The sequence below is a fragment of the Panthera leo genome, chromosome A3 (assembly GCF_018350215.1).
Source record: "Panthera leo isolate Ple1 chromosome A3, P.leo_Ple1_pat1.1, whole genome shotgun sequence".
Lineage (NCBI taxonomy): Eukaryota > Metazoa > Chordata > Mammalia > Carnivora > Felidae > Panthera > Panthera leo.
The window spans coordinates 104,945,267-104,966,703 of NC_056681.1; the positions used below are offsets into that span (position 1 = coordinate 104,945,267).

The following is a 21,437-nucleotide window of genomic DNA, read 5'->3' on the forward strand; positions in this document are numbered from 1 at the left end:
ATGGGAGGGAGGAACTGGAAATATATTGTCACATGGTTCTTCTTCTTCTTTTTTGTTTTAAGTAAGCTCTACACCCAATATGGGTCTTGGAGCTTGAACTCACGACCTAGAGATTAAGAGTCACATGCTCTATGGATGGAACCAACCAGGCATCCCAATCACATGGTTCTTATAATCTATGTGACCTAAGTGAGTTTGATTGAAGACAGACTGTAGGACATTAAAGATGTATACTGTAAACCACTACAAAAATAAAAGTTTAATTGGTAGGTCACTAGTAGAAATAAAACTGGAATAAAAAAATTAATTTAAGGGGCACCTGGGTGGCTCAGTGGGTTAGGCATCCAACTTCACCTTAGGTCACGATCTCACAGTTAGTGGGTTCTAGCCCTGTGTCAGGCTCTGTGCTGACAGCTCAGAGCCTGGAGTCTGCTTCAAATTCTGTGTCTCTCTCTCTATTTCTGTCCTTCCCCCAACTGTGTTCTGTCTCTCAAAAACAAACATAAAAAAAATTTTTTTAATTAATTTTAAAAAGGGGAAAAGAACAAAGAACAATGGGACAAATGGAAAATTAATGGGAAGATGACTGGTTTAAACCAAAACTTGTAATATTGATAATTACATTAAAGGTAAATGGTCTAAACAATCCAAGTAAAAGGTAAAGACTGTTAGACTGGTTTAAAAAAAAAAAAGATCCTATTGTATTCAGTCTACAAAAAGCCCACTTCGAACATAAGTAAGACACAAATAAAGTGATGGAAACAAGATATACCATGTAACCAATAGAATAAAGCTGGAGTGGTTATATTAATAGACCTCACCATAAGGAATATTACCATGGATAAAGAGGCATGATGTAAAGACAAAAGGGTCAATTCATTATGAGAACATAACAGTCCTAAATGTATGTACCTAATAACAGAGATTCAACATAATTAAAGCAAAAACCTATTGTAACTGAAAAGAAAAACAGAAAAATTCACAAGCATAGCTAGAGGCTTTCAATACTACTCTCTCAACAGAACAGGTAGACAGAAAATCAGTAAGGCTCCAGAAGACTTGAACACCATCAATAAATCTGACCTAAGTAGCATTTATAGAACATTCCACCAAATAGCAAAATATCTCTTCAAGAGCACATGGAACATTCACCATAGTAAGACCATATACAGGATGAGAATCACATCTCAAAAATGTAAAATTTGATTTTTTTTACAAAGTATGTTTTCTGATCACAACAGAATTAAACTAGACTTCAGTAACAAAAATATGTGAAAAAGATGCAAATACGTGGAACTTACCTCTAAATAATCCATGAGCCAAAGAAGAAAATCAGAAAGAAAAACAAAAAATACTGATGCAATGAAAATGAAAACACAACTTATCAAAACGTGGAGACAGGCCCTGTAGTAGTTGGGCCTGCTGACGTTGAGACAGGAGCACTGAAGAAACCCTCCCACATTCCAGGCCCCACATTAAGCATAGGTAAGAATTTGATGTCTGTGAATGTTCAGATCACCTCCTATTTATTGCTTCAGTGAGGGGAGGAACCTGCCCCTCAAAACAGTATCAGATGGCCAGGACGTACAACACACGACACTGAAGACAAAACAGAGGAGTCTGACTGGTTTATTAGTCACAGATACTCACAGTCCAGGGGAAGATGACACCATGTAGGGCCACAGCGAGTCACTAGGGGCTGCGGAAGTGAGGTCCTGTGTAACAAGAGGGTGAGGTGTGCCCTGGTTCTGAAGAGAGTTCCCAGGGGAAGATGTGACTGGCCTGTCTCAGTAATTCTGCAGGCTAGCAGGGAAGTGAAACCCATGAGGTTGAAGGCTGCGGGGGAGCTAGAACTGGGCAGGTGGGGAGTCTTTCCTGCTGGGGAAGGATATATTTGGCAAAAGGAGTGGAACTCACAGTGAAGTTTTTGTGGCCCAGTGAGGCTCAAAGATATCAAGGCAGCACATGAAATTTTTGGTTAGGCCTTCCAATACAGCGGTACCCTGAAGGTAAACAGAACAACCACCAAATCCAAACCTGGTCCAACTACAGATTAGATTAATATATTAAAGGACTGGGTTAAAAAGGTAAGACAGCACACATGAATAGATAGGGATTTAAACAGAGAAAAGCATAAAAAAGAAAACATAGGGGCGCCTGGGTGGCTCGGTCGGTTGAGTGTCTGACTTCAGCTCAGGTCATGATCTCACACTCCGTGAGTTCGAGCCCCGTGTCGGGCTCTGTGCTGACAGCTCAGAGCCTGGAGCCTGTTTCAGATTCTGTGTCTCCCTCTCTCTGTGACCCTCCCCCATTCATGCTCTGTTTCTCTCTGTCTCAAAAATAAATAAAAACGTTTAAAAAAAAAAAATTAAAAAAAAAAAAAAAAGAAAACATAAATGTTAGCAAAATATGCTAACATATTTGAAGAATTCCTTTAAGAAGTTTATCAGTATACTGGACATGGCAGAGAAAATTAGTGCACTGAAAAATAGATCAATCTAAATTATAAATTATACAAACTAATACACAAAGAGTAAACCTTAGTTCTCAGAAATTCATTAAAATAATTACAAAGAAAAATATACCCAGGTGCATTGTAGTAATAATAAAACTGCTATTAAACAAACAAACAAAACCCAAAACTGAAGGTAAAGACAAAATCTTGAGCACAAAGAAAAAGAAACATTCACATACGTAAGAACTTCTCATCAGAAACTACGTAAGCCAGATAGAGATACACCTTTAGAGCACTGAAAGAGAAAAAGAAAAAAAAATGAATTCTACAAAGAATACCATTTTTGGGGTGTCTGGGTGACTCAGTCGGTTAAGCATTCGACTTTGGCTCAGGTCATGATTTCACAGTTTTTAAGTTCGAGCCCCACGTCGGGCTCTGCTGACAGCTCAGAGCCTGGAACCTGCTTTGGATTCTGTGTCTCCCTCTCTCTCTCTGCCCCTCTCCCGCTCGCTCACACTCAGTCTCTCTCTCTCTCTCTCTCTCTCTCTCTCTCAAAAATAAACAAACATAAAAAAAAAATAAAAAGAATAGAGGACAGGAAGACAAATTTAAGATAAGGCTAAAATCACTGTCAGCTAAGTACACTCTCAACAAATGATTACAAGAAAAGTTTCAACCTTAAAAAGATACTAGGAAAAGACAAAGCACTTCAGCACAAAGCAAGCTGAAGAAAGGAAATGACAAACATAAAAGTGGAAGTTAATGAAACAACAACAAAAATCAAGCAAGCAAAAAACTGGTTCTTTGCAAAGGTCAAAAACACCGATTAAGTCCTTGCTGGACTGATGAGGAAAACTACCAGTATCAGGAATGTGAGGGGGCATCACTACAGATCCATCCCACAGATCTTCGAAGGATAATATGAAATTAGGAACCACTTTAGAACAATAACCACTTTATAACATTTTATGACAGGAGACATCTGTCTTTGTATCCCACAGCTATGGACAATGAAAATAGCCCTGGGAGGATCAGAGTCAAATAAGAAGCTATGGCAACACAGTGGCGCAAAAGATGAAGAATAACCACAGAAAAAGGATCACCAGGGAGGTAGGCTTAGCTGAGACACCTGGAACTGGCTAAGAACAAAGAAGAAGGGTAAAGGCTATCAGTGTAAGTGGGTGCCAGTGTGGTCCACGGTGGCCCGCTCTGCAGAGGAGCCTGGCAGCCACTGCCACTGAGGATCTCGAGGACCTCAACAGCCTTCATGACAGCTGCAGACTCCCTGCCATGTGCACAGCTGAGGACTCTGTAGTATTTGTTGGCGTGGACTCCAGCAGCCTATTCTGCAGAGGAAACTGACGGCTTCTGCCACTGAGGTAACCAACAGCCACTGCTGATACTGACCTCCTAGGGAGGGAGATGCTGCTCCACCCCTCCCAGATGCTGCTGTGTCTCCACCCCAGGAACAGGGCTGCCAGCCCCCATCTCCAACCCTGTGCATATCCGGGACCCCAGAACTCTGGCCGCTCCACATGCACCCACACTTCAGACCTTGGTTCCATGGTGGTTCTGCATGAGTTCACCTCTCGGTCACCGACACCGCAGGCTAGCCAGCACACCAGACCCCAGGCTGCTGTCACTCTGGGAGCATACATGCTCCGCTCCTGGTTCTGACCCAAGCTGATCCAGGCACCACTGCCATGGCAAAGGTACCCTGAAGCCAGATCCAATGCCAAGAGGGATCCCTTCGGCAATGACACACCCCATGGGGGAGAAAGAGATCAGGAGATCCCCAGCAGCCTTCACTGCCACTGCAGACACCCAGAGAATGGGTCGTTGAGGACCCCTGCAATCTCAACCGACAACTGACCTCAGCAGATGGAACTGAATGTACACTATGCTGATGGGCCTTCCCAAGAGCTGGAACCATCATACACAAGCTTCCCACACCCCTGTATCCACGGCAGGTGAAGGTCTCTCCCTCCCCACTAAAACCAGTCTGTAAAGTCTGGTAGAGGTGACTGATCAATCAAATGCACAAACATCAGCACAAAGCTATAAGAAATACGAAGGTAAGGAAGCATGACATCACCAAAGAAACACAGTAATCTTCCAGCAACTGACCCCAAAGAAATGGAGAGCTATGATTTCCTGATAATAATTTCAAAATCATGGTTTTAAGGAAGCTCAGTGAGCTCCAGGAAAATACAGATGAAAGGGCGGGCCTATGCCGGCCATCTCCATCTTGTTCTGTGTCCTTCACCTTGACCACACCTCCTCCCCTTGAGCAACCCACCCCCCCACCTGCCTAACAGGATTCGGACCCTTCCCCAGCCAATCGGCTGAGGCCACAGCCATTACCTCACCAACTGCCCCTAGGCCCCAATAAAACCTTTGTCCTTTTGAAACTCGCTCTCCCTCCCTGGTATCTCACAGCTGCGTCGGTGCAGGTAGGGGATTGAGCTCGAGCTAGCTCGAATAAAGGCTCTTTTGCTTTTACATCGGACTCGGCTCCCTAGTGTAGTGGTCTTTGGGGATCATGAATTCTGGGCATAACAACAGATAGAACTGAAATCAGGACATAGACCCCAATACCAGGAAAACAATACACAAAATAAGTTCAACAGAGAGAAAGAAATCATAAAACAAACAAACACAAGTTCTAAAACTGAAGAATACAATGAGAAATGTAATATGGAACATCAATAATGGACATTTGTGAACTCAAAAACAGGTCATTAGAAATCATCCAGTCAGAGTGAAAAGAAGAAAAATGAAGGAAAAAGAGTATATCTAGTCAGTAGAAGGAAGGAAACAATAAAGGTCAAAGCAGAAATAAATGAAGTATAAACTAGAAAGACAAAAGATCAATGAAACTAAGAGTTCCTTTTTTGGAAAGATAAAACCAAACTGACAAACTTTAACGAGTCTAAAAAAAAAGAGAGAAGACTGAAATAAATAAAATCAGAAAGGAGAATCAGAGGAGACGTTATACCTGATACTGCAGAAATAAGAAGGAATATAAGAGACTGCTATTCACAATTATACACCAACGAACTGGATAATCTAGAAAGGATAATTGTCCTAGGAAGTTATCAATGGACTTCTCAAATAGAAATTTCCCCATTTCAAAGAGATTAAAAGCTTAATTAAAGAGAGCAATTCCATACATACAAGGACAAAAGGAAGTACATAAAAGTAGGCCAGATTATCTAGTATTTAAAATGCAAGTGAGAAACTATGTATCATTAAGAGGAGTCAAGGACGGACCCATAAAGTAAATTTTCCATACTGCTTGCTACAGGTTGTTTCCATATTAAAGGACCACATCAAACTCAGGCTCAACAATTAGTAAGATAACTAGAAAAATATAGAAGGTCCAAAGGAGAGCAACAAACTTAAAGCAGACCTCAGAAATATTTTGTGCAAATGGTTAGAAAAGCCATCCATATTTTAAACTTGGAATTCAGAGCCTCCTGATCCCAGGTTTTATAATTGCTTCCCAGAACAAATGTCAATTTCTCTCTCTGCAAGACTAGCCTTCATTCTATGTTGAGCGGATAAACATTACTATGTTGCAAGCTTGCTAAATGAAAACTTTAAGGTTTACCAGCTTTTTAACAAAGATAAAATATTCCCATCCAACATTTTAGGTGCAGTTTTCTACTTACAAAGTCTTGACGTATGTCATTGAAGTCTTTGCCATATTTTTCCAGTGCCTCTTCAAATAAACTAGCTTCAGAAGCTGACCACTCTTCCATTTCATCTCTGCATAAAACAGGCCCTCCAAGCGGTACTAAGACACTAATTGCACTGCTTAAATCATAGCTGTGCCTATACAATGTATCCATAGCATGAAACTAAAGAAAACAAACAAAACGGAGAGAAAAGATCAGTCAGAAATGCAAACTTGCCAGATTATTTAAGAACAGGAATACTAAAATGCATGATGCACTGAATTAACACTAATATACGTAGGTGTTTATTTTTTAAGTAACAAAATTAAGAAAAAATTTAAAAAACAGATTACCTATTTAAAATGTCATTTACTGATTTAAGAAAATGTTGATTTATAAGGTGTGTATTTAAAAAAATGCATTCATTTGTTACAGTAACCTAACCATGAAAATCCAGGGCCTCTGGGCACAGGTATTAACTGGGAAGCCAGTAAGTTTCACCATCCTTTCAGTTAAAAGTGCCAGAATCACTTCACCTATTATACAGGGTTGTCACAGCCTTCCTTGACAAGGGAATAATAGATTATGTATCAGACAGAGAAAAAATATTCCCAGGTTGGATTAAGACAATGATGCACTAAGAACGAGAGTTACAGAAAACAATGGAATTGAGAATCAGGGTGACAAAACAAAACTACACATCCATGTTACACAAACAAAACAAAACACATATCCATGTAGAATCAGTAACTGGTTGAGATCTTCTAAGACCAAGAACAGATGACTAGGCTTGCTTGAATCAGCTAGGCTGGCATGGGTTTCCTACATATTTCAGGAGAGAATGATATAAAGAGTAATTTGAAACGAGGAAAAGATAGATTAGGATAATATACCTGTTTTTTTGCAAAAGTACCTTGGGTCTGGCTTATTTAAAACACATTCTTCTTCCCATCAGAAGCTGTGAAGAAACTTAGGTTCCAAAACTTTAAACTTTGAAAAACCTGTGATGGTATTTCTACCGGAGAACCAGAAATTCATTCATAACATATACGCACATTTGTATATGTGGAAGGAAAACTGCAGAACAGGGTGACTGGCTCTGCTGTGTCTGGATAAGCATGGAGGTGTGGCCCAGAATTGGTCGGCAAGGTGACCAAATCCTTACCAAGTGAGGACTAGTTCTATTAAACTTTCTAACTTATGGGGGCACCTGGGTGACTCAGTCGGTTGAGCGTCTGACTTTGGCTCAGGTCATGATCTCACGGTTCGTGAGTTCAAGCCCCACATCTGGCTCTGTGCTGACAGCTCAGAGACTGCAGCCTGCTTCGGATTCTGTGTCTCCCCCTCTCTCTGCCCCTTACGCCCACTCACGCGCGCGCGCGCTCTCTCTCTCTCTCAAAACTAAACATTAAAAAAAAAAATTTTTTTTAACTTTCTACCATATGAAAGCCAAGTCCTGCACCTTGTACACAGTATCTACCGATATTAAAATTTTCACAAATGGGGATAGTATCACATCCATGTGGCAACATGTCTCTTAAAATTTAGCTGGTGAGTTCCCTACTACTCATACAGGAGTATAAAATAAACTCAAATATCAACAAATACCTGTTAAAGAGAAAAAATCACTGGCTACAGTATGCATTAAAAAGACCTATTTATACTGTGATACATTAAGACACTGAATATGAATTTGTTGACAGAACTAAAGGTGGGATTCAGGACATACAGACATGTTTAAGGTACAGTACCTAACTGCTTTAATAAGGATTAACATCTCTCTTAAATAAATCACTGGATTCTACAAAACAAAAGCAAGCAGGAATCTCATTATCTGTTCCTTAGTCATAATCACAGCTAGGACCACTGATCACGTATAGTCTTTTGCTGTATGTGTCACAATCATGGAATAACTTCAATTTTTAAGTGAATTTCTTCTCACCTTTCCACAACAACGGTTACAAAAATGTTAGAATTTTTGATCTTTGGATCTTTACTCTTTGCCTGTGCTCTGCAAACTTCATAATCAACGAAACCCCACTTTTCTAACTTAACTTCTCACTTGACAGACTCATCAGTTTCACTGTACTGTGCACTGTTAAATAAGTTTACATCATTCTTGAAATTATTTAGTTCCTAGATAAGTGATCTACAAAAATGAAAGCAAAGTTCAATAGCATGCAGGGATCCCTTCAATTAATAATATATTACTATAAACAGTTATTTTTGAAACTAAATTTACAATGGATAACAAAACTGAAGATTAAATGGTATTCAAAATCAATAATTATACAAATTAACTCTGCTGCTGACATTCCTCAAGAGGTAGTAGTTCTTATAATTAACAGGTGCTCTGAAACCCAAAGTCACAAGACTAAATGAGTGTTTCTCAGCTGATATTATAGCAGCCACTCAAAGCATAAAAGGATCTTCGTTCTTTTGTTCACGCGAGGTGATGAAAAGGCTTCTCTTACAGGCACTTTTACAAATGATGATAGGCTGTTATCTCATAGAGTTTCAAAGAACCAAAGTAACATCACAGGCTTTATAAGTGATTATGACCCAAATCTGAAGCGAATAGATTGTTTTAATGATTCTGTTCCTCACGGAGTGTGTGTTACTGGACACCGAAGTAAGCAATGGCTTTCGGAAGACTAACCCCTGCACTGTCACAAATCAAGTGGAAAGAATGGGTCCAACTTATAGGCAACTGGAGGCTATGAAACCCCCAGAGTCCAATTTGAAACGCAGCCCGGAGGAGAGCGCTGTCATGATCAGTATGCGTAGAAAAAAATCTACATCCCATCAGACGTATGCACTATGGAATTCCCAGGGAATAATTTTATTTAAATTGATGACCAAATTCATAAAGGAAACCAGAGGACCACATTATGGGCTAGAAGTCCATATTAACTCCATCTTTCTGACACACATAGGAGGCTCCTTCTGAATGGACTTTTACGGAGTTCAACATCACGCTAAAAAGCTGTAAGCAAAACACAGAATCTACCTTCTATAACATAACAGACAACATCAAGTGAAGACTCTCAGAAATAGGCTAACACAAGACATAGGAGTCTGACATCTGACTTACGGTTTATCAGTAAGATAACAACAATTCCAAAAGCTAGACATGTAAGAGAACACACTGGAAGATTCCGTTTATATGAACTTTGAGAAAAGTAACAATCAGTGGTGAGAGAAGTCAGAATAATGATTCCCTCAGAAGGAGGGGGCAATCATTGACTGGGAAGAGGCATGAGGGAATCTTCTGGGATTCTGGTAAAGTTCTTTAGATCTGGGTGGTCGATTACATGAATGTATACATATACACAAGTTTGCAAACGATGCACCTGAGTGTACTGAATACACTTTACTGTGTATACGCCTCAATTTAAAGTAACACAAAGAATTTAAGGAGTAAATGTAAAACAACAGAAAGTCTTCCCTCCAGATAAATACAAAGATACCGTGTTTTCAATAGAGATACAGATACACACAAGATCCATTCAAATCTAAATTTAAAAAATCATAAGAACTCAGCACAAGCTGTTCTCTCTGCCAAATAGTGGTGAAGGTGTTGTCATATTTCATCTCATTCATAACAGATGGAGATGACAAACAGAAGTATTTTCGGAGGAAGACTGACAACGAAAGCTCGGCAGTGAAATTCTCATCCTTCGCTCATTAAGTACAATCACACAACGGTAGTCTGGATTATTATTCAGCAAATATTCACTCCCTCCCCTGGGCCTTCACAGAAGAGGAGTCTTCCACTCCACTGATGTGGAGCCTGGCCACGTGACCTGACTGGCAGATAAGATGTTCAAGATACGTGACAGAACAGAGCCCTGGCATGTGTTTGCATATCTAGGTTTGCCCTCTTGAGCTACTGGCTTTTGTCACCAGAGGAGGAGATACACATGGAGCAGATCTGGACTCACACTGTAGTTTGGCACCTAAATTGGCCCAGTCTAGTTCAGCAGAATCCTAGACAATCTGCAAAGGAGTATATAAGAAATTAATGCTTGTTGTTATAAGCCCCTGAAATACTAGGCAGTGTAACAGATACTGTGTTTTTCCTTTTGAGAGTAAAGAACTTACTCACTCCGTGCTAGATGTGCTATCAGCAGACACCCTCAGCTGTCACCTTTGGAATGATTTCAATTCAAGAAAGAATCATCACCCAAGATCATGCCCTTTTCCTGGCACAGCCTTTATCCGATGATGCAGGAGTATACAGGCTCAGCCTGTCACCCGGATTTGGGACAACTCTTCGAAGTGTCCCGTGGAGTCGGCGGAGGCTTCAGGTATCATAGCCCACTTTCTTCCTCAGTTCAATCCTGCCTCCATCCCTCCTCTTCCACAGTTTTTTTTTTTTTTCTTAAATTTTTTAATGTTTATTTTTGAGAGAGAGAGAGAGAGAGAGAGAGAGAGAGAGAGAGAACGAACAGGGGAGGGGCAGAGGGAGAGGGAGACACAGAATCTGAAGCAGGCTCTAGGCTCTGAGCTGTCAGCACAGAGTCCGACGTGGGGCTCGAACTCACGAAACAGGAGATCATGACCTGAGCCAAAGTTGGACGTTTAACCAACTGAGCCACCAGGCACCCCCCACAGGTTTTGATTCCTAATAAATTTCCTACATACAAATCTCTATCTTAGCCTGTTTCTCAGAAACCCAGCATGTAACATGTAGCTTTATTTTGACAACAGCTAACTGATATACATACATATTCAATCCTAACTATTGATTTGGTCAGAATGTTACAAAAACTTTGCATGTGTACCTCCAGCACAAATTATAGCATTCAGAACACTAAATCTATTTCAAAATTAATGAGCATATGGTTTTTCCCAAGCAGAAGGTGAATATAAACTCTCAGGAGTAAACCACAAACCATGATCAAGGCAAAACATTTTATATATATGTAAAAGAGAAGTATGCCATGCATTCTCAAGTTTTGCTTCAATGCACAGTATTCAAAACAAAATCCCTCATTCATCATCAAATTTGTTAAGACTTAGTTGTCATTCACTCAAATCAATCTACAGGACACCCTGAGTCATGTCCTCATGTGTATTCAGACCTTTTGATTATCACAGGAAAGCTACGGGGCTAGTAAGCCACTGTAACCCCATGGCCCTAAATGTACTTTGCATGAGCAGAACTGAAAATTCTTCCCCCTGGCTCTGATTCTAGACACAAACCAGACAAATACAGTAAAACCTTGGATTGTGAGTAACTGGTTCTACGCGTGTTCTGCAAGACAAGAAAACATTTCTAATAAATTTTAACTTGATCAACGAACATTGTCTTGCAAAATGAGTAGTACATGATGCTGAATGTCACACAATCACAACTGGGCCAATGGTTCTTTCTTCCCTCTCTCTCTCTCGCTCTGTCTCTCTCTCTGCAGGTTTGTGGATGATTGTCTCCCGTGCTTGGATGCTTGGTCTCAGGCCACAGTGTTTGGCAGAAAGCAGTGATTTTTCAGAACATTGGAAGGTGCCCACAGCTGGCACCAGTGTATTTTTTGTCACTTCAAAGCACCTCTGGACAATCCTTTGCTTTTCCATCCAAGAGTAAGCTTAGCAATGCCATGCTTCATTCTAGGTCAGGCCGCCTGCAGATATAGACCCTTTCCTCTGCTGCCTTATTGCCAGTCACATTAAATACAGTATATGACAAGAGAGTATTCATACTGTACTGCAGTCAACATCCGTTAGTGATAGTGAAAGTCGTCCTACACAATAACCTCCCCTCTTGTCTTCCTCATCAGCCACGAAGGTTTTCAAAGGTAAGTATAGGCTAATTTGTTTATTCTTCTTTATATTTTATCTTTTCTTTATAATTTTGTAATGATTACAGTAGTGTAATCATTTTTATATGAATATTTTGGGGTTGTGGAATGAATCATCTGAGTTTCCATTATTCCTTATAGGGAAATTCATTTTGATATACAAGTGCTTTGGATTACAAGCCTGTTTCTGGAATGAATTATGCTCACAAACCAAGGGTTTACTGTAAAACAACTATGTGAGGACACTGAAGAACAACCAATGCAAGCAAGGGGAGACTAAAATAATTCAGGTAGAATATGTATGACACGTGGGCTTCCACAATGACTTAACCTTTACCTTGATGGCATTTTCTAGACAGAACAGACAAAAACAGAAAGCTTCTTTTGCATTAGGCCATGGTAAAAGTAAGACCCATGCAGCAAAATGCTGGGGAGGATTATATTGCAGGCCCTAAAGGAAATCACAATATAGTAAAAGAACTGGCCTATGTTTCTCTGACCACAACCCCCAAGGCAATTAAGATAAACTTATGAACCTCATTTCCTTGGAAATTAACTCACAATTAAATGCAAAATTATAAAGTAAATTAGGAAATACTTAGAACCAAATGATAATGAAAATACTACATATCAAACTTTAGGATATACAGAGGTACATTTATAATCGTAAATATTGATGATGGAAAACTAGACAAAGTTGATGGGCTAAAAAATCAGTCTTAAAAAGCTGGAATGGGAGGGGTGCCTGAGAGGCTCAGTTGGTTAAGCGTCTCACTCTTAATTTTGGCTCAGGTCATGATCTCAGAGTTGGGAGACTGAACCCCACGTCAAGTCCCAGCTGGGCATGGAACCTGCTTAAGATTCATACTCTCTCATTCTGTCTCTCTCCCACACACACAACCCACCCCCCCCCCCCCCCGCCAAAAAAAAGAAAAAAAAAAAAAAAAAAAAGCTGGAACAGGAATATCAGAGTAAAGCCTAAGATAAGTAGAAGGAGGAAAATAAACAGAAAAAAAAAAAAAACCTAAATAGAAAACATATAATAATAAAAAAAAAACCATACAGGGGCGCCTGGGTGGCTCAGTCGGTTGAGTGTCCGACTTCGGCTCAGGTCATGATCTCGCGGTCTGTGAGTTTGAGCCCCGTGTCAGGCTCTGTGCTAATAGCTCAGAGCCTGGAGTCTGCTTCAGATTCTGTGGCTCCCTCTCTCTCTGCCCCTCCCCCGCTCATGCTCTGTCTCTCTCTCTCTCTCTGTCAAAAATAAACATTAAAAAAATTTTTTTTAATTAAAAAAAAACATACAAAAAATCAACTCAATTAAAATCTCACTCTTTTAGATAATAAAAAAGAAAAGAAAAATCTGGCAAAACTGTCAAAAAAAATGGGAAATGACATACATAAACAATAACAATGAAAAGCTACTTATAACTGGAGACTTACCAATTTATTCTAATTAAAGAATACTCCGAAAACTTACATTGATAAATTTGAAAAGTTAGGGTGAAATGGAAATTCTCCTGACTTAACTGACCAAAGTGGACTTAAGTAAAATAAAAACTTATTTTAATTATAAATCAAATTATAACCACAACCCAAACTAAGGGATGTTCTACAAAATAAATGGCCTGTACTTTGAAAATGCCACGTCATGAAAGACAGAAAGAATGAGGAACTGTTCTGGACTGAAAGAAATTAAAATGATATAACTAAATGCAATAAATGATTTTCAAGGGAATCTTAAAGCAGAAAAAAATTTTTTTGTTTTGTTATAATGAACATAACTGGAACAACTAGAAAATCTCACTAAAGCCTCTAGATTAGATAACAGTGCTACAGTAACATTCATTTCCTGCCTCAGTGATATACTTAGAAGGAAGAAAAATTTCATGTTTCATATGATTTACTGCAGTGGTAGTCTTATTAGTTTTAATTCTAATTTATAGCCTTGAGAACATGGACAGTACTCTTAAATTTTAAGAAAACGTGTTTTAAAAAAATTACATGGATTCTCAGTTCATCAATTTTATGCTCATTTTGAAGACTAGATTTCTAACGTAAGCTGATAAACCTAAAATTTTAATCTGAAGATTTATATATTCTGCAGACTACAATTCCTTTAAATGCTATAATGACCATGAATTGCAATCTATCCTCAAATTCCCAGTACCCTCAATGCCCTGAATGAAATATGTAATTTCAACAGGACTCACAAATGAAGAGAATGAAATGCAGGATTAATGGCTAGCAATTTTACAAAGAGTTAATATCTGAAGAATAAAATTACTGTTGGTTAAGTCAACTTTCTATTTTCAAGAAAATAAGTTACTTACTTTTTCTAAGTTTTTCTTAAAAAAATTTTTTATTGTAAAAATTATAGCTTGTTTTAAGGGGAAGATCTTTATTATTTTTTTAAAGTTTATTTTTGAGAGAGAAAGAGACAGAGCACAAGCAGGGGAAGGGGCAGAGAGAGAGAAGGAGACACAGAATCTTAAGCAGGCTCCAGGCCTGCATCAGCCCAAAGCCTGATGTGGGACTTGAACTTGAACCAGGAGATCATGACCTGAGCCGAAGTAGGACGCTTAACCGACTGAGCCACCGAGGCACCCTTAAGGGGAAGATCTTTATATCATATAATGAACTCCTTGTAACAATTGTATTAAAATGTGTGGTCACTCATAACCTAGTGACCATATTCAAATTTGATAACCTACTACAATGACAGTAAATATGGAATGATAAAAGCCCTTTCAGACAATCAATAATGACATAAAATCAGAAGAAAGTAAATGAGATTCAACAAGATTGGGGGGAAAATATATCATTGTTATCACCATCTCAACAAACAATATTACCAAGCTCTCAACACTGTGCCACACGCTGCTCTAAATGATTTACAAGTACCACCTTGTTTAATCCTCAAGTTGATGCCACATGGTAACTCAGAGACAGACTTTTCCAGAGGCTGGGAAGAGGGTGCCAGAGATCCTGTTCAGGACACAGAGACATCACATACTCTCTCTTCCAGTGTGGCTAGAGTCTCAAGAGCCAGCAAAGCCCCGTGTTTGTGAATATTAACTTAAACAAAGGCACAAAAACTGTCAAACGTAATTTCTTCTGGAATGCTGAGGGAAGCTCAAAAAGATTTGTAGCATAGCAATAAATCACTTGTCTTCCACACAACCTGGGCGGTCAATTTCACGGAGAGTTTCATGCCCTCAGAAAACCCAGGGGCCCAGGAAAAACAACAATGAGGTGTGGTCTGGGGACCCACTGCAGTTCCATCAAATTCTATATTCTTGGGACAGGTACATCTGCAATTTGTAGTTATGCCTGTATACCCTCTTCTTGTCAACAGATAACCCCCTGAAGCAGTACAGATAGGTTTCATAGCATTATTCCCATTATGGATGAGGAAACTCAGGCACGGGGAGGCTACATAACTTGTAGAAGACTAAATGGATCATAAGCTATAGGTCCAGGGGGGAAAAAAAACCCCAGAGAATCATAAAAGTATATCCACTTGTACACCCATGTTCATAGCAGTATTATTCATAATAGCCAAAAGGTAGAAGGAACCTAAGTTTCTACTGAATAAACACAATGTGGTATATGCGTACGATAAAATACTATGCAGCCTTGAAAAGGAAGGAAACGATGACACATAGGACAATATGGATGAACCTGAAGACATTATGCTAAGTGAAATAAGCACATCACAGAAGGGCGAATACCGTGTGGTTCCCCTCAAATGAAGTACCCAGAGTAGTCAAAATCACAGCAACAGAAATTAGAACGGTGGTTGCTAAGGGCTGGGGAATAGAGAGTTGTTATTTAATGAGTACAGAGTTTCAGTTGGGGAAGACGAAAACATCCTGGTGATGGCTGCACAAGAGTGTGAATACTTAATGCGAGAGAACAATACGCTTAAAAATGGCTAAAATGGCAAATTTTTATGTTGTGTATATTTTACCACAGTTTTTAAACAAGTATGTCCAGTGCCAGAAACTTTCTATAACTCCTGGTCTTTAGACCGTGTGTGTTCAGCTCTGTTGACACAATGAAATTATTTTCAAATATATATCACTCGTAGTGATGAGATGCATTCAAAAAAGACCTATTAACATGCTAGATAACATTTTAATAGAAATAACATACTCCAATGACCTATTTTAATAAGAACCTATTGTCTTATGTCCCAGAGAGAGAAACTAATTTATTCATTCTCAGATATTTACTGAACACCTAGTAAATATATCCCAGGAACTATGCTTGGCACTGGGAATTCAACAGTGAGGAAAAACAGGTATGGTCACTATATTGATGAATACTACAAGCTGATATGTAGGGAAGGGGAAGAAGAGAGAGATACACATTAATGAAATAATCACAAAAACAAGTGTTTAATTACAAATAATTAACATGGAGGAATGTTGTTGTGTCTCCCTCCATGAGCACACCACAAGAGTAACCTGCCCTAGATGGATAGATTAGACACAATTTGAAAACAGATTAAGAGTCAATTAGGTGGTGGGGCACCTGGGTGGCTCAGCTGTTTAAGTGGCCAACTCTTGGTTTTGGATCAGGTCACAATCTCACCTTTTGTGGGTTCGAGCCCAGCACTGGGCTCTACACTGTCAGTGCAGAGCCTGCTCAGGAGTCTCTCTCTCTCCCTCTCTCTCTGCCCCTCCCCCACTAATTAGTTCTCTCTCTCTCTCTTTTTCTCTCTCTCTTTCAAAATAAATAAATAAACTTGGGGAGCCTAGGTGGCTCAGTTGGTTAAACGTCCAACTTCCACTCAGGTCATGATTCTGTGGTCCATGAGTTCAAATGCCACATCAGGCTCTGTGCTGACAGCTCAGAGCCTGGAGCCTTTTCAGATTCTGTGTCTCCCTCTTTCTCTGCCCCTCCCCTGCTCACACTCTGTCTCTGTCTCTCTCTCAAAAGTAAACAAACATTTTTTTAAAAACCCTTAAAAATAAATAAATAAATAAATAAATAAATAAATAAATAAATAAATAAATAACAGTTAAATGCATGGGGCTGTGAGAGCATCCAAGCAAAGGGAACTAAAGTTGCAAAGGTCCTGTGGCAGGAGACAGACCACAGAATCAAAGAAGGCTGGCTGGGGCCCAGAAGACATAGAGGAAAGGCTGGGGTACAGGACAGGGCAGACTGGCCAGGCAAACCCCCACAGCTTTTTTTGACTCTTTTAAGGATCTGGGTTTTTATCCTGAAAGCAATTAAAGGCCAGTAAAAGGATGTAAGATAGGAGACAGCAAAATAAAAATTGCATTTTAAAAAGATCAGATAGAATTAGAGATATCCCAGAATGCAGTCTTCTCCCTAGGAAATCAACACAGCCTGACCTTTCTCAGAACCAGACTCAGCATCAAAAATCCTGTTTCTAGTACTGAGTCTGTCAGAAATTAAATATGAATCTTTATAGAAGTTACTTCACCATTATCTCTAATATGATCTATCCTGGAAGATTTTTGAGGCCCCAAACAACTCAAAAAACTCTTTTTCTCAGATCTTTTCCTCCAACTTGCTTTAGTCCTCAGAGTTCAAGGAAAAGAGAAATCTAGCACTTCTTTAATTACCTGTTTCCTGAGACTGAGGCTCTGCTCTGGCGATAGCTCCCTACCAATGCACATGGCACCCTCCGCCCCGTAACAGGCCTGGCCCTCCACCAACTACCTACAGACCACTTCGGGGTTTACTGTGTTCTAAAGAATTTTGTTTCCACAATGGGGCGAAGGGAGGTCAATGTAGGTTGTAAACTGATTGTTTTTTTCTTTGCATATTGTACAAAGGACACTTTACATCTTAATGAAATGAGGGTGAAATCTAGGAAGCCTCCATGACAACTTCAGTGTTGTAACAATTATAAATCTTATCATGTTTCTTAGACTAGCAGTGTTTGAAATTCAGTCTAGCTATGATTGTAACAGGTCTCAAAATAAGGAAGTCAGACCTAGCAATCTGCAGGCATCTTAATTACCTGCTCCCAAAACATTACTGTTGATTTGACAAGTAGCATGCAGAGTCTAGGATAAACAGATGCTTCAGATTAAGAATGCTGACAGTCAGCTGCAGTCCCTTACAGGAAAAGCCACAGTGAAAATCACCTAGGACAGACCACTGGAGTTCCCACAGTTCTGTAACCGTGCCCTCTCTGCAGTAAGAAGTCTTCAGAGAAAGTCTGGTCACCTGATGGAGAAAGGTACTAACCACATCTGTATAGGTCTGAAAGCACTGAAAGAAAATAAGAACCTGAATCTCCAAATTCAACTGAATGATGAATCTAATTTTCATTTATTTTTTTAAATCTAATTTTCATTTCATGGGACAAAACAACTTACCAGCTTCTCATATGATCTTTTTTGGAAAACAATCTGCAAAACTCACATTATCAATGTACAAGTAATCAACTTTTAACCACTCCCACTCATTTCCATACAGGTGCCCCAGGATTTTATATGTTAATATCAAAGAGGAAGGCATGAAGCTACCAGGCAAAGAGGACTAAAGGTGCAGGACATGGCATCTGAAATCACAAAGTGCATCAATTTCCTCCTGCTTTTGTGACCTCTGAAAGATATCAATTTCATGGCACTGAAAGTAATCTAGACACAAGAGCCACATATAGGAAGAGTCCAAGTACAGCTGAACCTAGCGTCCGTTAGAGCAGGAAACCAAAGCATTTCAATGTTGCAGACAGAAGACCAGATCTTCAGCACTGCCTAATCCGATGATTTTTAAAACCCAAGCCAACCCAACCCAAAAAACAGTGATTTTTAAACCCAAGCCATTTTAAGGAGAGTGAAACAAAAAAGATGTAATCTGGGAGAGAGAATCTCAGGTAGGAGTCGAGAACAGATCCAAACCCTGTCTCTGAAACTGAAACCAGCTGTACAAACATGACAAACACAATTCCCTGAGCCTCTGAGTACACTTCCGCTTTAAAAAGTAACAATTACAGGGGTGGCTGGGTGGCTCAGTTGGTTAAACGTCTGACTCTGGATTTCAGCTCAGGTCTGATACCAGGGTTGTGGGATCGAGCCCCACATCACATCGGGCTCCATGCTAAGCACAGAGCCTGCTTAATATTCTCTTTCTCCCTCTGCCTCTCTCGCCCACTCCCGCACTCTTTCTCTCTCTAAAATAAAAAGAAGCAACAATTATAGTAGTAAACAATTTAAGATGGTAGCTATAACACAAAGTGTCTTCCTAAGTGCTGAATACTAAAAGAAAAAAACCAGAAGAAATGCAAACATTGGAGGGTGTGAAAGCATCCAGCCAGAAGGAACATGTAGGCAAGTGCTGCAAAAGATAAACACAAAATGATGTTTAAACTAATTAAGGTACATAGGTTGTGTTCTCTTTAAAATGCTTCTTTTATAACCCGCCTTCACTGACAGAAACAAATACCGAATCTTTAAAAACTCTGCCCTCTTAGGGGGCACCTGGGTGGCTCAGCTGGTTAAGTATTTGACTTTGGCTCAGGTCATGATCTCACAGCTCAGGACTTTGAGCTCCACATCGGGCTTTGTGCTGACAGCTCAGAGCCTGGAGCCTGCTTCGGATTCTGTCTCCCTCTTTCTCTCTCTGCTCCTCCTGAGCTCGTGCTCAGTCTCTCAAAAATAAATAAACATTTAAAATAAAATAAAGACGCTGCCTTATTCCAAAAGAAATTCACCCGCTGTCCCACCAGTCACCACCAGTGGGAAGCAGAGAGTTGCTGCAGCCCGAAGCAAAAGCTCACATACCTGCTCTTCACCTGTTCACACCTATCTTCAGGCAAATCAGCCCCAACTATCACAGAGCTCTGTACCATCTCAGGAACAGGTTCTCCTTTGTCACTCCTCAGAGGGTGGAGGGAATCTGCTGCACTACAACAGGGTGAGCATCCCCAGTTATAATCTGGGAAGCATTATCTCAGAAGATGAGTGTTAAACCATAAGAGAGTAGCTATGTAAGTAACAGTATATCTATACAAGGCACAATCACACAACATTAAAAAAAAAAACAAAAAACTTTCCAGATTCTCATGATGATATGAAAAAGTATTTATTTTATATTGTTAGGGAATATGTGGTGGGGGAGGCAAAGTACAAAACTCTGATTTAAATGACTTCCACTATGTGTTAAAAAAAAGTTCACATGGGGGCACCTGGGTGGCTCAGCCAGTTGAGCATCCAACTTTGGCCCAGGTCATGATCTCACGATTCTTGAGTTTGAGCCCCATGTTGGGCTCTGTGCTGACAGTTTGGAGCCTGGAGCCTGCTTCAAATTCTGTGTCTCCCTGTCTCTCTGCCCCTTCCCCACTCGTGCTCTCTCTCTCTCAAGAATAAACATTAAAAAAAAAGAAAAAGAAAAAAAACGTTCATGTGGGGCTTATCAGCTTTTTATAATGTGGTACTTGTGCAGGGACAGATCAACAAAACAGAGGAGAAGAGATAACAAATCCAGAAGCAAGCCTAAGCATATCTAAAACCTTGAAAAAAGAGGAAGGAAGGATTACAAAATCATGAGGACAAGAAATTCAATAAAAGGTATTGAGATGACTATTTTCCATATGGAAAAAAAGACTCCTATACCTCATTCAAGTCTCAAAAATAAACTCCAGATATATTTATAATCACGAATATGAATACTATTTTTAAACTGTTAGAAAAAAACAATGACACAAGTGAAGAATGGACAAAGGATATGAATCTAAAATACAAAGAAAAACCACGAAGAGTCAATAAATAAGAAAACCTGCTTAACCTTATTAAGAAATTAAAATGAGGGAAGCATCAGGTTAGTAAAAATCTTAGTCTGAAAATACCCAATGTTGAAGCCAATGTAAGAAAATGGATGAAGACAGGAAAACACTCATTGACTGCTTGTGGGATTATAAGTTTCTACCAGGGCACCTGGGTGGCTCAGTCGGTTGTGTCTGACTGTTGATTTCGGCTCAGGTCATGATCTCACGGTTTGTGAGATCGAGCCCTGCATAGGGTTCTGCCTTAACAGGGCAGAGCCTGCTTGGGATTCTCTCTCTCCCTTCTCTCTGCCCCTCTCCATCACATGCTAGTGCACGTGCACACACACAGTCTCTCTCAAAATAAACACACATTTTAAAAATAAAGACATAAACTTATTTTTGCCTTGTGTAGAATAAGTTGGCTGTGTTTGGGCAAATCCAAAGTGAGCAGTGCCCTATGAATCACTATGAATAACTATTCCCATTCTAGTTATGCCAGAGAGTTCACATACACACTCACAAAGGGTATGTGTTGGGATTTTCAATGCAGCATTATGGGTAGTAGCAAATGAAAAATGTTTTGAAGGAGTCCAGATGTTCATCGGAAAGAGAATACATAAGTAATGTGGTGTAGTATTCCATGAAGGAGTACTACAAATACTACCCAGTGGTTAAAATGAGTGAACTAGGGGTAAAAAAAAAAAAAAAAAAAAAAATTAGGGGCACCTGGGTGGTTCAGTCGGTTGAGT

The 21,437-nt window shown here is 39.7% G+C and overlaps 1 protein-coding gene across 11 annotated transcripts in view; it reads right to left on the reverse strand.

Moving 5' to 3' along the window:
* The window catches only part of MTA3 (metastasis associated 1 family member 3), a 222,919-nt gene that overhangs the window by 48,479 nt on the left and 153,003 nt on the right, over positions 1–21,437 (reverse strand). For 10 of the 11 annotated variants that reach the window (XR_006200862.1, XM_042933135.1, XM_042933137.1 and 7 more), the window contains exon 9: positions 6,130–6,318. The exons of the other annotated variant lie outside the window; for it this stretch is intronic. Coding sequence is in view for 9 of the 10 variants with exons in the window: in XM_042933135.1 (XP_042789069.1) it covers positions 6,130–6,318 (189 nt within the window). In the remaining variant the exon portion in view is untranslated. The remainder of the gene's footprint in view (positions 1–6,129; positions 6,319–21,437) is intronic. 11 annotated transcript variants of the gene reach the window in all.